General features: G+C 39.7%; 1 protein-coding gene across 1 annotated transcript; it reads left to right on the top strand.

Annotated features, from left to right (window-relative positions):
- The first annotated feature begins 7,808 nt into the window (after positions 1-7,808).
- Positions 7,809-9,050, top strand: LOC110870345 (disease resistance protein At4g27190-like). Its single transcript, XM_022119531.1, has 2 exons — positions 7,809-8,109; positions 8,218-9,050. Exons 1-2 carry the CDS (start codon positions 7,809-7,811, stop codon positions 9,048-9,050), a joined length of 1,134 nt encoding a protein of 377 aa, XP_021975223.1.
- The last annotated feature ends 6,384 nt before the right edge of the window (positions 9,051-15,434 follow it).

Genomic DNA, 15,434 nt, shown 5'->3' with positions numbered 1-15,434 from the left:
ACACACACATAGACACTTACTAAATAATATGTCACATTGGGCCTCATGTGTAAACAAGTAAGTAGTTGGGCTGCACTAGTTGATTTAAAAAGCACCACTAAAAATACATGTGTCTTGGGCTTTGGTAGTGAACGGGTTAATTTGGCACGACGGGTCGCACACTTTGGTGGGGCCGTGTGCTGATTTGGACCGCCTACTGTTACGACAAGTGTAGGGATGGATGTGTAATAGGGATACTTGATTTTTTGTGAATTAGTGAACTGTGTTATGATATGGTTGGTTGTTGTGACTTACATGATAATAAGTAAACTACATGTACGCTACTTATGTAATGTGGGTAGGAAATTATGTGGTTTGGGTCTATGTGAATTGATTGGCTTTGATAATCATGCTAGGACTTGATTGATCAACGTGAATATGTAAATAGTCATACCGAGCAAACCAAAGGTGAGTTCATCTCTTGAGCATGCGTCCCGGTGGTTGGGACAGTCAGTGGGTATCCCGGGGAGGGATAAGTCTTTTGGGTAAAACGGGGATGTTGGATAATAATCTCACCCTATCATTCTTAAGTCCCATCTTTTGTTACCGGGGAGGTAGCGGGGTATTAGTTGGTAGCGCTACTTAGGTTTGGCACCCTCACACCGTACCGGGGAGGACGGCTGTGAACTAATGACCCAGTCATGCCCAGTGTTTTGATAGGAGCACTGGGGAACGGGCAAAACATACATCAGGAGCCCTCTTGTTCAGTATCGAGATATTATCAACATTACTTTCAGATTTATATTCAATGAACTAAACTAAACACTTGGTAACTAACGTTTTCACAAACTATGAACTCACCAGCGTTGTCTGATACATTTGTTGCATGCTCGCAGGTCAGTAGTTGTCTTGGATTGGAACTTGTTGTCTGGTGTAGCTGGAGTGGTCATGGGTCGACTGGAAGGATTCATGTGATTAAATTATGAATATTATAGATTGGTTTTGAAACAGATTAACTTCGGTTTACTAATTGCTTCCGCTGAACATGTTGGTTTTCATTGAAACTTATTAATGGTAGTTTTCATTTAAACTTATTGATGGTAGTTTTCATTAATAATTAAGGATTTTATTTATAAACTTGTATAGGTTCAATGTAATTAGTGGCTCATGGTTGGTACGTCACACACCTAGCAGGGACTTTCCCTAGGTGGTATTTTGGAGGTGTGACATGTAAACCAACGATTACCCATGATTCCTCAAATCCACAAGAACCATCTTCCAATCTACAGTTCACATTACCCAAACAATTAATAATATATTATGAAATATCCACCTGTTGTTGTTATATTGAATTACATGTGAGAGAAGAAGCTAAATTGTGAGAAAAGGATCTCCAATTTCTGGCGGAACCGATTAATCCATGGAGAACAAATGTAGAATAATCGGGTGTGGGTTATCATAAAGAATTCCGTGTAAATGTTTATATCTTTGTTGTGTTTTATCAATTACTGGTTTCATCACAATGTGTTTTATCATTTACTAGTTGATGTGATTTTTGGCATTCTTGATGTTGTGTTTTATCAGTTACTGGTTTCATCACAATGTGTTTTATCAGTTACTGGTTTCAGTTACTGTTCATCACAATGTGTTTTATCAGTTACTGGTTGATATGATTTTTGGCATTCTTGATGTTGTGTTTTATCAATTACAGGTTTCATCATAGTGTGTTATACCTGTTATGATTCATGAATGGCACGTTCTTTTGTATTTTATCTACTGTTTCATCACAATGTGTTTTATCAGCTACTGGTTGATGTGATTTTGGCATTCTTGATGTTGTGTTTTATCAGTTACTGGTTGATATGTTTTTGGCATTCTTGATATTGTGTTTTAGCAGTTACTGGTTTCATCACAATGTGTTTTATCAGTTTCTGGTTTCAGTTACTGTTTCATCACATTGTGTTTTAGCAGTCAGTCGCTAGTTCGTCACATTATGTTTTATCGCTAAAACACACTACTATGAACACATCTAGATCTGATTTATCGTTATTTTTGGTATGATTTGGTGTTTTCAAATGTGAGGGATTAGAGAGAGAGAGAGAGAGAGAGAAATTGTTACATTTTTGGAGGTGGTTTTTATGATTGGTAGTTATTTCCTTATTTAAAACAACTTAAATGACACATTTACCCCCGATCAATTCAATGAGCCTATTTTAAAGACATGTGTATTACAAAAATGCCAACAAAATGATCTCAACCATTAAACACACTCATCTGATGGTCCAGATCACTTCCTACACTTTCTAGGAAAAACACACTTTCCGGAAGATCCCCACTATATATATATGGTCAGGATTTAGAGAAAACAATGAAAAGTGTGAGAACGGTGAAAACGCTTATGGGTCGTCCGATCAAAACAATCCATGGACTAGATTGCGCGGTGGCGTTTTCGTAAATAACATCAATTTATTATGTGGGACGCGCTTCATTAAGGGTAAAATGGTCTTTTACCGCTCATATTCAAAACGCCATCAAATGATAAAACGCCATTCAAAAAAAAAAATAAAAAAATAAGAAGCCATTAAAAACAAAACGCCAAAAATTAGTGATAAAACGTGTTGGATATTACAAGAAGATGAAACAACACAGTAACTGAATTTTAGTTATTAATATTTATTAGAAAAATTCCCTCCTAAATTACGCGCCAAAAACATCATTATATAAACGAGGTAAAACATAGCTTCCATAATCACTTAAATCTATCCATTTCTACAAAAACATCTTTAACCAAAAACGCCAACTTAACCAAAACGCCAAAAATGGAAACAATCATTTCGTGGAGATACACTCTGGCAATTAGGCGATTCATCCTCCGTTTTGACAATAGAAGGAGGGTGTATGTTAAGACGGTCAGCGCAATTTTGAAGATGGAAGAAGAGGAATAGAGGGGTATCTTATCCATTGGCATCGTTCTAGACAACGAATGCCATGAAACACATATGCTTATGAAAGCATTAACCATGAAATTTGGACCAATCAAAGCAGATGTCAAGCCGGACCCTGTCATGACATCATGGGTTTTGATGATGAAACAGACATGGTGACCGTTATATACGATAGCGGAGAGCAGGAAGTCTACTGGCTTGAAAACATCATGACAAAGCAGGGTCTTGGTTTCATGGAAGAATTTGAAGAACGCCACTTGTACCAACACAGAAATGGACTCAAAATTGGAGTTAATGCAAGACATGTTCAGGTGGAGGCTTCAGAATCTTCAGGAACAAGAAGCCGATGAAGGTGAAGGTGATGACATGGATGAAGATCCAGATGAAGACTTCGAGGAAGAAGATGACGCAAGTGATGGATACTTTTCAGATAAAGTACCTTCTGACGAAGGGTTTTAATTTTTTTTCCTCTTTTTTTTTTCTTCTGTGTAATCTTCTTTTTTTAAGATAATTAAATGATATATTTCTCTCTTTATTAGCAAAACGCCAAAAAATACTAAAAAGGTTGTTCCTTACAAAACGCCAAAAATAACAAAAAATATTTTTCCTGCTTATTATTTTATTTTCTCCGTTATTGTATTTTGTCATCTTGGTCTGCATAACGCTGATGTGTATAGTGCGTTATAAAATTTTTAATTATATTTTTAGCCCTTTTTAACACTTTAGTCAAGTTTTAAATTTATAAAACACGATATTCTACTAACACTAAACACACATATGGGCAAGTGCACCCATCGTGAGCGTAGTATAGCGTTGGTAAGATACCGAGGTCTTCCAAGGACACAAGAGCTTTTAGTACCGGTTTATCCTCAACGTCTAATCACATCAAAAGTTTAGAAAAAGTTTTAAACATGAAAATAAAAACTAAAAATGTTGAAAAATAAAATAAAATAAAAACAGATAGACAAGATGAATCACTTGGATCCGACTCGCCTTTAGTGTAACCTTTGATGATTTCCGCACTTTTGCACTTTTTAAGAGATTATCTTAGTTATAGTAGTAGGCCCCTCTTTTGAAGGTAACGTTACCCCCAACCCAGTAGTTTGAGTCAGCAAGGATACAATCCTAAAGGGTCGGAATATTGAAAGATAATTAATTAAGTTATTAATGCGTAATGTGGTAGGCCCCTCTTTTGAAGGTGGTGTTACCCTCGGCTAAGTGGTTTGAGTCAGCAGGGATGCAATCCCAAGTAGCCGGGTTAATGTATTAATAGTAGTTTACATATGAGGGGATCAAGCCATTCGCACCCCCGCCATCCAATACCAGTGTTATTGTTATTGAAGGAGGTCCTAGTAAGCTTGACCCAGTTCCTTGCAGGATTTATACACTAAACAAGACAAGAACCTTACCAAACCATTCTCTTAACCCCTGACCAGGTAGCCAACATATCCCTATATAGACCGTAGAGATATGAATGGTGTAAATCTTTTATTTTATATAGACAATAAAATAATGCCAAGACACCACGGACAAATGATAAGAAAGTTTCACTTTCAACAAAAGAAACTAGTTATTAAAGTCATTAATACAAAACTAAATAAAAAGTGCGAAAAGATTAAAAAACAAAAGTATTACACTAAATGCTTGTCTTCACCAAGTGATGTAAAAGACTTAGGCAAACATGGCCCTTGATTGTCAAGAACTCTTACTATCAATCTTGGATCCCGAGACTATTACACACACTCTAAGATGGATGATGGATGGTGGTGGTGGATGTGGGTTGTAGTGGTGGTGGAGTGTGGGTGAAGTGGAAGAGAGGTGGTTTGCCAAGGGATGCCTTTGAAGTGAACCAAGCACCTCTATTTATAGTCTGCACAGAAGCCCGAACATGGTCCCGTGTTCATTGAGCACGGCCCCGTGTCCTTCCACTTTCTCTTTCTTCATTAATTGCAATTTGTCTGCATTAGCTCCACACGCTCCCATGTCCGCTGGGCACGGCCCCGTGTGTAGAAGCGTATCTGCACTATCAAGATTTGCTTGGATTCTGCGAATCTTAGCGTTGACCACGACCGTGTTGAGCTGGGCACGCCCCCGTGTCGGGGATAGAATCTTCTATAGCTTTGTCCTTTCTGCAGACACCTGACCACGCCCCCGTGTCCGCTGGGCATGGGGCCGTGTTCAGCCTTTTGTTCACTTGTTTTTGCTTGGGAAGATGCTGTCGAGAGGTCGGGCATGCCACGTTTATTACTTTTCTTGTAATTATGTTAGATTTTGCTGCATATTTGCTCCTTTTGTTCATTTATGCTTATTTAATCCTGAAAATACAAAAGGAAGACAAAAGGATACTTTTTCCAACATTATTACTAAAAAAGGGTTAGTTTTATGCCTCGTTTGATGTAATTTATATGTTGCATTTTACACACATCAAATACCCCACACTTGAATCTTTGCTTGTCCTCAAGCAAAACTCTTTATAATGTGGCTTACACTCGCAAATGGAACAGGTAGAAGAGATGTTTTGGGCTTGTCTTGATTGTCGGGAATCCAAGATCTTTATTAGGCTTTATTTTTATGTTATTTACAATCCTATTCGTTATGATTTATTTAGAACGTCTCATAAGAGAAATTACTTATTTGGGTATAAAATGCCTCTTTAAAATTCCATTTATATACAAGTTCAGATATCTCACGGGAGATCACTCAACACTCGGCCGTAGATGTATTTTTGTGAAACACTCGAGACCGGCATGGAACTTACTTCTAGCATATGCTTGCCAAGCAATCAATCCTCATCCTTTTTAACTATACACATTTGTAACTATCAAGAGGACTTGGGGAAGGGTTAGGCTTGGGTTAAAGGTAGGTGGTTTTGGGTTAGTGGTTAGTAAAAAGGGCGAAAGGCGTAAAAAGCGTCGGTCGTCGTAAAACTTTTTATTTTTGTGACTTTTATTCAAACGAAGCATTTTCAAACAAAGTTTCTTTTGAGGAACTTGTTTGTTTATTGCTAGACTTCATTTTTTTATAAGGATGTCACATGAAGACCGAGCTTTTTACTAAAATAAAGGGTTAAAAATAAAAAAAGGTTTTGGTGGGTAAAGGGTGTTGTTTTGTGGGTTTAGAAACGAAAAGGTTTAGGCTCAAAGGGGTTACCTAGGGGAATTTTGGGTAGGTGGTAAAAAAAAGAAAAATAATGGTGTTGAAAAGAAAAAGGGTTAGTCCTAATGCCTCCATCATGTACTTACTTGGGTTTAAGTTGGTAAGGACCGGGAATGTATCGTCATGGCAAGTTCTAGAGTCGTAAGAAACCAAGCGGCTATTCACATAAGAAACGAAAAATGAGCATTTAATCTAAAGATGTGTATTTGTATGCTCAATAAAGGCTCAAAACTCACTTTTTGTGGGAATGAGTTTTTAATGTGATCAAGTATATATAATCAAATTTTAATTAGATTTGTCATGCCGTTTCATAATTTCTTTTCTTATGTTGGTTCTTTTTATCACGACGATATCGGTTGTAAATTTTAAAAAATATAACCTTTTTAGAACTTGTTATTCCCAAATTAAACCAAGACAAGTAAAAAAATGAAAAGTTTTTGAAAAAAATTGGGATGATTAGCGGTTCCAATAGAGTTTTGTGTAAGACTTGTTATTAGGACTTGCAAAATTCAAGGTTTAAGCATCCCCCACACTTAAATTACACATTGTCCTCAATGTGTCCCAAAATAAGTTTTTAGGTCGATTGAATGTGTAAAAAGGGTGTTAAAAACAAAATTTATGTTACTGGGCGTCTGAACACGGGCCCGTGGTGACCGGGCACTGCCCCGTGTTTAGATTGCCAGTATCCTAATGTAACAGAAGGCTGGGCACGGGGGCGTGTTCAGTGAACATGGCCCCGTGTCCAGTTAGTTACCTGAACTGGGCATTTTCCCTTATTTTTTTGCCTTATATAAATATTTACTCGGTAAAGAATAATAATTAACCTTTTGTAGATTATTTCCGACAGATTTGTGACGCAACTGTCAATTAATTAGGGTTTTCTTATTTTTCATCATAAATGTGTAGGAAACGATATTATTTTCTCTTATTTTTTGGCTTATATAAATATTTATTCGGTAAAGAATAATAATTAACCTTTTGTAGGTTATTTCTTACAGATTTGTGACACAACTGTCAATTAATTAGGATTTTTTTGTTTTTCGTTGTGGATGCATCAAAAATTTGTAACAAAATCTTGAAATTTTTTTTTGTAGGAAATTCGTCATAAAAGTGTTGTAATCTGTGACGAAAAAAATTGTTAAGGAAATTTCTGTAGGAAATTGTCCCTTTTTCTAGTAGTGAAAATTATTATTTTTTTAAGAAACTATATCAATAGGCTGCTCAAGTTAAAGAGAATAAAATTCTCGTTAATACAATGTAATTTTAAAAAAAAATATCAACGTATGAAAAAGTTATAACAATTTGAAAACCAACGTGTTGAAAGTGTTTATGAGAAAATAACCAAAATACCCTTCCTGCAATAATAACCCGCTGTCTTCATCTCTTTCTCGCATAAGTTCTTGAACGTGTATGCTCTCTTGTACAGGATCCAACTTCACTAAATAAAACATGATAAAAGTATGTTATATCAAATAAAAAACTGGTTGCTTATGCCGCGTAAAATGATAAATGATATTCAACGAATAAACAGTAAATTTGACCTCCATTCTGAAAAGCTGCAGAAGATGATGTATCATAAGGTACGTACAATTCATTTCTTTTTGAAAGGCACGTACAATTCAATTACTTCCTTCATTTACGTCTATCTTCATCCCTACCTACCTACTTTCTTTATTTTCTTTTGAATTTGGATTTGAACTACTTTTCCATCCAAACCGCCATAACAGTATGGCGGAGGCGTGTATTTCTTCTGTGATCGGAAAAGTGGTAGACTTGTTGTTTGGTGTGGCTATTAAAGAGATAAGCTACATGTGTAATTGCTCTGAAAATGTTGAGAAGTATAAAAATGAAGTTGAAAAGTTGTCGAGTATGAAGGGAAGGGTTCAGCAACATATAGATTTGGCTAGATCTAAAGGGGAAGTTCTCCTAGAAGGTGTGGAAGAGTGGATGAAGAAAGCAGATGATTATACATCCAAGGCCACGCAGTTTACTAACGGAGGAGAAGACCAGGAGAAATGCTTCCATTTGTGTACCCTCCGTCGTTGAAGTAAGACGGCGATAAAGGAAACGTTTTCTCTTCAGCAGCACCAAGAAGAGGGTAAGAGTTTTGAAACTTGTGTCTCCCTTCCTGCTCAAGCCCCAAGATTCACAGACACCTACCAAAGTAAAAATCTTGACGATATTATTACCCAAAAGTCGACTTTGGAGGAGATCATTCGAGCTATAGAGGATGAGACGATACAAATCATTGGAATTAATGGCTTAGGAGGTGTAGGTAAAACTACACTAGCTAATGAAGTTGCTAAAGAACTAAAGAATCAATTTGATGATCTTGTGTTTATAACAGTCTCAAAAATTGTTGATGTTAAAGTGATTCAAGAAAAGGTTGGTAATGCGGCAAGTAGAATAATAAAGGGAGAGAAGGTTCTAATCATTCTAGATGACGTTTGGGAAGAACTAAAGCTTGAGGAATTGGACATTCCATGTGGGAGTGAGTACAAGAATTGCAAGATTTTGCTTACATCTAGAAGCAAAGACGTGTGTGCGGCAATGAATGCCCAAAAGAATATTTTGGTGAACCCTTTGCAAGAGGAAGAAGCGTGGACCCTTTTTGAACGTGTGATTGATAAAAGTGAATGGAACGATACACTGAAAGAAGTTGCATTAAAGATTGTCAAGGAATGTGGTGGATTACCACTTTTTATTCAAGCTGTAGGAAAAGCTTTGAAAGACAAAGAACTTAAAATTTGGGAGGCAGCGCTTCGACGACTACAAGCTCCCATGGATGGGGATGTCAGCTACAAAAAGGAAGGCATACTTCAATTGAAGCTAAGCTACGACCATCTTGAAGATGAAGTGGCTAAGTCACTTTTCTTATTGTGTAGTATGTTCCCAGAAGATGGAAACATTGGCCTTAAAACGTTGACATTTCTCTATGTATTATTAGGTGTGATGTCATGGATGATGTAATCAAGCCTCTCCTTTTCTCCTGATAAGCAGCCTAACTGATAGTCTAAAAGATAGGCTAACAGTTTGTTGGAGTTAAAGGCCATGGCTAGGGCGAATGACTCCGTTAGGTACCACAGGAAGGCAAGGCCTTCTTTTGATAACCTGTGCAAGTTTTTGAGCCTGAAAACATTCAGGAAGGGATAGTCTGGGAAGAACTTATCTCCATCCATTAATGGGCCTTGTGTTTTAAAGGTGAGAGTGAGGAGGTTTTTGTAGTTCAGGAGGGATTCATCAGTGATGGCGTGTTTATCGACCACCTCGATGATTTCTTCAGGGACCTCTTTCTTTTGGAGCTTTTGGATGAGAGGATTCATGACTGCTTCTTTTAGAATGGAGGTGTTTGGGTTGTGGGAGTTATCATTCTTGCTTGTCATTAAATAGGCAACATCATCTGGGGGAGAATCTTTAAGGATCTTTTCTTTATTTTCTTGAACTGTTGTGCAGGATTCTTGAAGACTGGGTATCTCCTGTAATGATGAATTTCTGGGTTGCTTCTTCTGTTTACTCCCTGTTGCTGGCTTCGTGTGATTGGTTTCACGCTTTTCACGCCCTGATGGTTTTCCTGTTTCCTTTTTGACTCATATGACCTCCTTTTTCTTTTTGCCTTTCTTCCTTAGTAAGCTTCCTTTGTGACCACTCGTTACTTCTTTACGTGGGCCTGACTCTTCATCTTTGCTATTCTGACTGATTCCTTTGTCTGCGACAGGAATCTGCTTTTGCTTTTGCCTTGTAGCCTCTTTTGCTTTTTTGAGCTGAGCTGGAAGATCCCTTTTGGGTGACAGAGCACACTTTTCTTTGAACTGTTCGGACAGAGAATCTTCCACGTGATCTTCAGGCTAGGGTACTGTTTGTTGTCTTGTGATTTTTGGATTTTCTGGAACATTGCCGCCGTTAGTGACTGGCCGCAGGGGTCACCGTAATCATCCTGAGGACCTTCTTCCATCATGTAGATCTGTAGTGGCTCTTCTTCAGATTCAGATGTTTCACTTGTTTCTGATTCTTCACTGGAGCTATAGGAAACGGTGCATATCATTCTTTTCCCTGGCTCGTCGTCTAAGGAGTATAAGGATTCGATGTCAGAAACATCTACTGGTTCTACTTGGTTGATGGCTTCAAGAAGGGCTCGGGTCTTTCTTGTGTTTTTGCAGTCCTTTGCAAAGTTACCTTCTTTGTTACAGACATAGCACCGATTAGTGTTCCGACCTCTTTTTGATTTTTTTGTTGAGGAACTTCCATCTTCTTTCAGAGTTGTGTTTGCCTGACCTTGAATAGTAATCCCCGGACTTCTTGAAATGGACAATCCTGGATTTCTTGTGAGGCTTTGAAAAACTGCATGATGAATCATCTTTGCATTTTATCTTTAAGTGTTTATCATTGCACACGGACCCGAGTCTTCTTCCGGTTTTTTTCAAATTCAACCAAAAACTGTTTCTGGTTGCATAACTTTGTCAAAGCATTCTTGATGAGCTGGTAAAGGCCACCAAGGGAGGCTTGAGCAACCGTCATGCTTTTGGCTTCTAAGGCTCTGTAAGCTTCATTTGCGAGAGACTCTGGGAAGGAATTTAGAAACACTTGTTTAAGATTTACATCATCAATGTCTTGGAGACAGTAAAATCTCTCAGACATTCTGTTATAATGTTTTTCGAGGTCTTTTGGACGGAAGGAACAACATTTCATTTTTAAGAACTCTTCTCGGGCTCGAATTGTATGATCCACAGGATTTCCAATGAATTCATAATAGATCGTATTTATGAATTCTTCTGGAGATTTGCTGTTTAGAATATTCGTCTGTCTGTATTCACCAAGACTTACGTACCAATCCCGAAGTCGTCCTTGACATCTTGCCAAGAACCGTTTGATGACCATGTCGATGCTATAGTACTGGAGCTCTGCTGTGCACCAGGTCAGCATCTCAATGCTTCGGTCTCGCCATTTTGCTGGGAGGACGTCATCAAAGGTGAACTGTTGCTTTGAGTCTGTGTTTGGAGGAGCCCTTTCGGTTGTCTGAGGCGACGTTTGGGAGGCTTCATCGTCAATGTCAGAAACATAGACCCTTTCAGTGTTGTCCTCATTCATGAACAGATGCTCAAATTCATCCGTTGGAGGTACCTCTTCATAGGATTGGGGGGTGGAGCTTTCCTCAGAGACTCATGATGCATCATCACGTGTCAGAGGAGCTATCAACGGAGCTACCATCGGTACGCTTTCTTTGCTTGTCTTGGTCAAGGCTTGCAAGAACGAGGAGATGCCATTTTCTTTGTTAGGCAATCTTTCAGGAGCTTTTGTGGAGGTCATCATCATGACATTATCACTCATGTCATGTTTGCTTCCTGATGGCTCTTTTCCTTTGCCTGAGGACGCTGCTTTGCTAGTACTTTCAGAGGATGTGCTTCGTGTTGACGAAGCTTTTCTAGCCTTGATCTTTGCTTGTTCCTTTGCCCAGAGGTTTAAGGATGGGGAGTTATGCAGGAATGAAGACGCTGGCAACGGTTGAGGATCAAAGGATGTTCGCACAAATGGCGTTGTTGGTAGTCTCCATGGATCATCAGCATAGGTAGAAACCCTTTGCTGCTTGTGTTGTCTCTCAAGATCTGCAAGTTGAGCCTTGAGGAATTTCATTTCGGCTTCTTTTTGCTGGAGACCTTGTGGAAGTTGTGGTCCTGGGGAGTTGTGGACTAGCTGGAGGAGTTCATGATGTAGCTCAAGTATTTTGGCTTTGACCTCATAGATGATACCTTCTAGCTCTTGAACTCTGCTTGTTAGGTTTTCATGAGCCTTTGTGATATTGTGTTGTTGAGCTAAGATGGCATTGAGAGCCTTGTTATGGGCAACAGCATTTTCACTTTGCCAATTCAGGGTGGCTTTAGCAGCTGTTATTGACTCAGGAACACCAGTTGCACCAACAGTCGTTGGGTTCTTGATTTTCCAGCTATGTTTGGTTTTTTGTTGGGTATTCTCGAAAGAGGTTAAGGGTGGCAACTCAACTTGGTACTCTGGGGAGGAAGGGAATGGAGGTGTTGTACCGAGCATACAGCATTCATCTACCTGCGTAGGTGGGTATCTCGGTCTGGAGGGTTGTGTCTGTTTGGGTTTTGGTTTTGAATCACCATACAGGACATAGTAGTCGAATTTTCCTGATGGTTCACCAAGCAGACCAACATTTGGATCTCCGGCCTCGTATCTTTTCTTCAGGGCATTTTGGGATCCCTTTTTCTTTCTGGTTTTGATTTCCTCCTTGTACTCAAGTTCATATGCTTCGTCCAGGCATTCCTGGAAATCGCATACGTCGAACGGGAAGTGTGGTTCCTCTGCCGGTTGCAACATGCTTATCGTAGAGAAAATTTCTCTTCGATCTTGTCTTGCAAATCTGACCTCAACTTGTCCGTCCTGGTGGCGGACAAAGTCAGGGGTTGTGGTTGTCTGAACCGGTGCTTGGTGGATCTGTTCATAATTAGTTATCCATTTTTCTATTAAGAGCTTTGTAAGTTCTTCTCTGGATAACTGCTTTGGAACATATGTGCAGGTTGGTGTGGCGTTGGAGTCGATGTCTATGAGTAGAGCATCGCTGGAGTTATCCTGCGATCCGGGAACCATGATATCCAAAGAGTGATTTTGGACACGATATGCCATCTGGTAATGAAACGTGGCCTGAAAGGTATTGACCTGTGGCGTTCCACCGATCTGGATCTGGGCTTTCAAGGCTGTTAGCAACGAAGGATCATTGAGTGGCATATTAAAGTTAGGATAGAAGGTGACGAAGACGGTTCCGGCGTTTAACGTGGTCTGGATGGTACCTATGCAGGCATGTTGGTACTCCACGAATCTAGTATCGACTAGGGCGATACGAGAGAACGTAGGTAGACCTTTTCTTCCATGGAAGGTTAGGGCTAGTCTTATGGCACCGAAGTGGATATGTGTATATCCTTGAGATAGACAGATCCTTGGAAGATCTGAGGGGAGAGTGAGAGGGACGAGGTGTTCAGAGATTGTTGCTGGGAGTTGGTGTGAATCAAACTTGGAAGTTTGCACAAACTCTTTTACAAATGGGTTTGACGCAGAACTGACTAATTGTTTTACTTTTTTGGAGAGGGAGTTTTGGGGTTTTCTGAAGACACTATAAGGGTTGACTAAAGGTAGACTGGTAATAGGGACTTTAGATTCATCAGAGACATAAGAGATCTCATATAACTGATCAATCTTTGACGCAGACGACCGACGGAAACTGGAATTTGACCGGGAAAGACCCTGATCTGGATTCATATCTGGGTTTAGACTTCTAACACTTCTTATCTTTATCCTCAAGCCCGTACTTTGAGGAAATTACCGCGGACCCTTCCGACTTACGACTCACCTAACTAGCTTCTTTTGGACTCAAGATAAGAACTACAGCGTGTCGGACCAGACTGACAAGACCTTGTAAGGTTAGTGTTCAGTTGTTGAGAGATCAGCGCAAAGTCTGCAGTCAACAGAGCTTACTAAACAAACCTTAGAAAGGGATGGCAGGAGCGCTATGGCTCTGATACCAGATGTGGGGGGAGTGTAGGATGTGGGGGGAGTGTATGGCTGATTTATATAAAACCAGTAAAAGCTTTGGGGGAGGCTAGGCTGACAAACATAAAAGAAAGGTATTGAAGATAAAAGACTCAAGGGTTTGGACTCAGAAGGACTAGACTCAGATGAACTAAGAAGGACTCAAGACTCGATATTAAAAGTGAGAGAGAAGAGAGAAATATAGAAGAAGATTTTATTTCTTTTCAAGGATGATTTACAACTGAGGGGGAGCCTTCCTTTTATAGACCAAGGAGAGGCTTGATTACATCATCCATGACATCACACCTAATAATACATAGAGAAATCTAGAAAACATGACATAAGCGCTTACGTCACTTTAAGAGTGACTAAAGCTTTTCCTAAGCACACCGTTATCACTTTAAGAGTGATAAACTTTATTTAGTCCTAAGCACACAATTAGCACACTTAATAGTATCCATTGCCCGTTTTTACTTTGGTCTTGCTGAGTCGTGAATCTCAATGGTAAATGGGAGCGTTTCTTTGTTGTACGGTTTGTTGTCTTCGGCAGGATTTGGCACTGTGTCAGTTGGTTGAACGATTATGGGGGGGGGGGGTGCGTAAATGCACGAATATTATTGAAATATTCTATGACCGTTTTTTCCCATTCAATCGTCTGAGGGTCTTCTTCTTTCCACGGGTATTCTCCATTCAGTATTATTTCTGGTGGCAGATCTTCAGTCTTTATCTGGTTCGTCTTTGCAAGATTGATGCGGGTTTCCATCCAAGCATCCCTGTAGTTGATCTTGTAGTAATATCCTGCAGGATTTATATCATACCACCCTGCACGATTCATATCCCACTTGAACTTGGGGATTCATACACTCCCCCCACATCTGGTATCAGAGCCATAGCGCTCCTGCCATCCCTTTCTAAGGTTTGTTTAGTAAGCTCTGTTGACTGCCGACTTTGCGCGGATCTCTCAATAACTGAACACTAACCTTACAAGGTCTTGTCAGTCTGGTCCGACACGATGTAGTTCTTATCTTGAGTCCAAAAGAAGCTAGTTAGGTGAGTCGTAAGTCGGAAGGGTCCGCGGTAATTTCCTCAAAGTACGGGCTTGAGGATAAAGATAAGAAGTGTTAGAAGTCTAAACCCAGATATGAATCCAGATCAGGGTCTTTCCCGGTCAAATTCCAGTTTCCGTCGGTCGTCTGCGTCAAAGATTGATCAGTTATATGAGATCTCTTATGTCTCTGATGAATCTAAACTCCCTATTACTAGTCTACCTTTAGACAACCCTTATAGTGTCTTCAGAAAACCCCAAAACTCCCTCTCCAAAAAAGTAAAACAATTAGTCAGTTCTGCGTCAAACCCAGTTGTAAAAGAGTTTGTGCAAACTTCCAAGTTTGATTCACACCAAATCCCAGCAACAACCTCTGAACACCTCGTCCCTCTCACTCTCCCCTCAGATCTTCCAGGATCTGTCTATCCCAAGGATATACACATATCCACTTCGGTGCCATAAGACTAGCCCTAACCTTCCATGGAAGAAAAGGTCTACCTGCGTTCTCTCGTATCGCCCTAGTCGATACTAGATTCGTGGAGTACCAGCATGCCTGCATAGGTACCATCCAGACCACGTTAAACGCCGGAACCGTCTTCGTCACCTTCTATCCTAAATTTAATATGCCACTCAATGATCCTTCGTTGCTAACAGCCTTGAAAGCCCAGATCCAGATCGGTGGAACGCCACAGGTCAATACCTTTCAGGCCACGTTTCATTACCAAATGGCATATCGTGTCCAAAACCACTCTTTGGACATCATGGTTCCC

This window comes from Helianthus annuus, chromosome 8 (assembly GCF_002127325.2).
Source record: "Helianthus annuus cultivar XRQ/B chromosome 8, HanXRQr2.0-SUNRISE, whole genome shotgun sequence".
Taxonomy (NCBI): Eukaryota; Viridiplantae; Streptophyta; class Magnoliopsida; order Asterales; family Asteraceae; genus Helianthus; species Helianthus annuus.
This window is presented reverse-complemented; position numbering and strand designations above follow the sequence as displayed.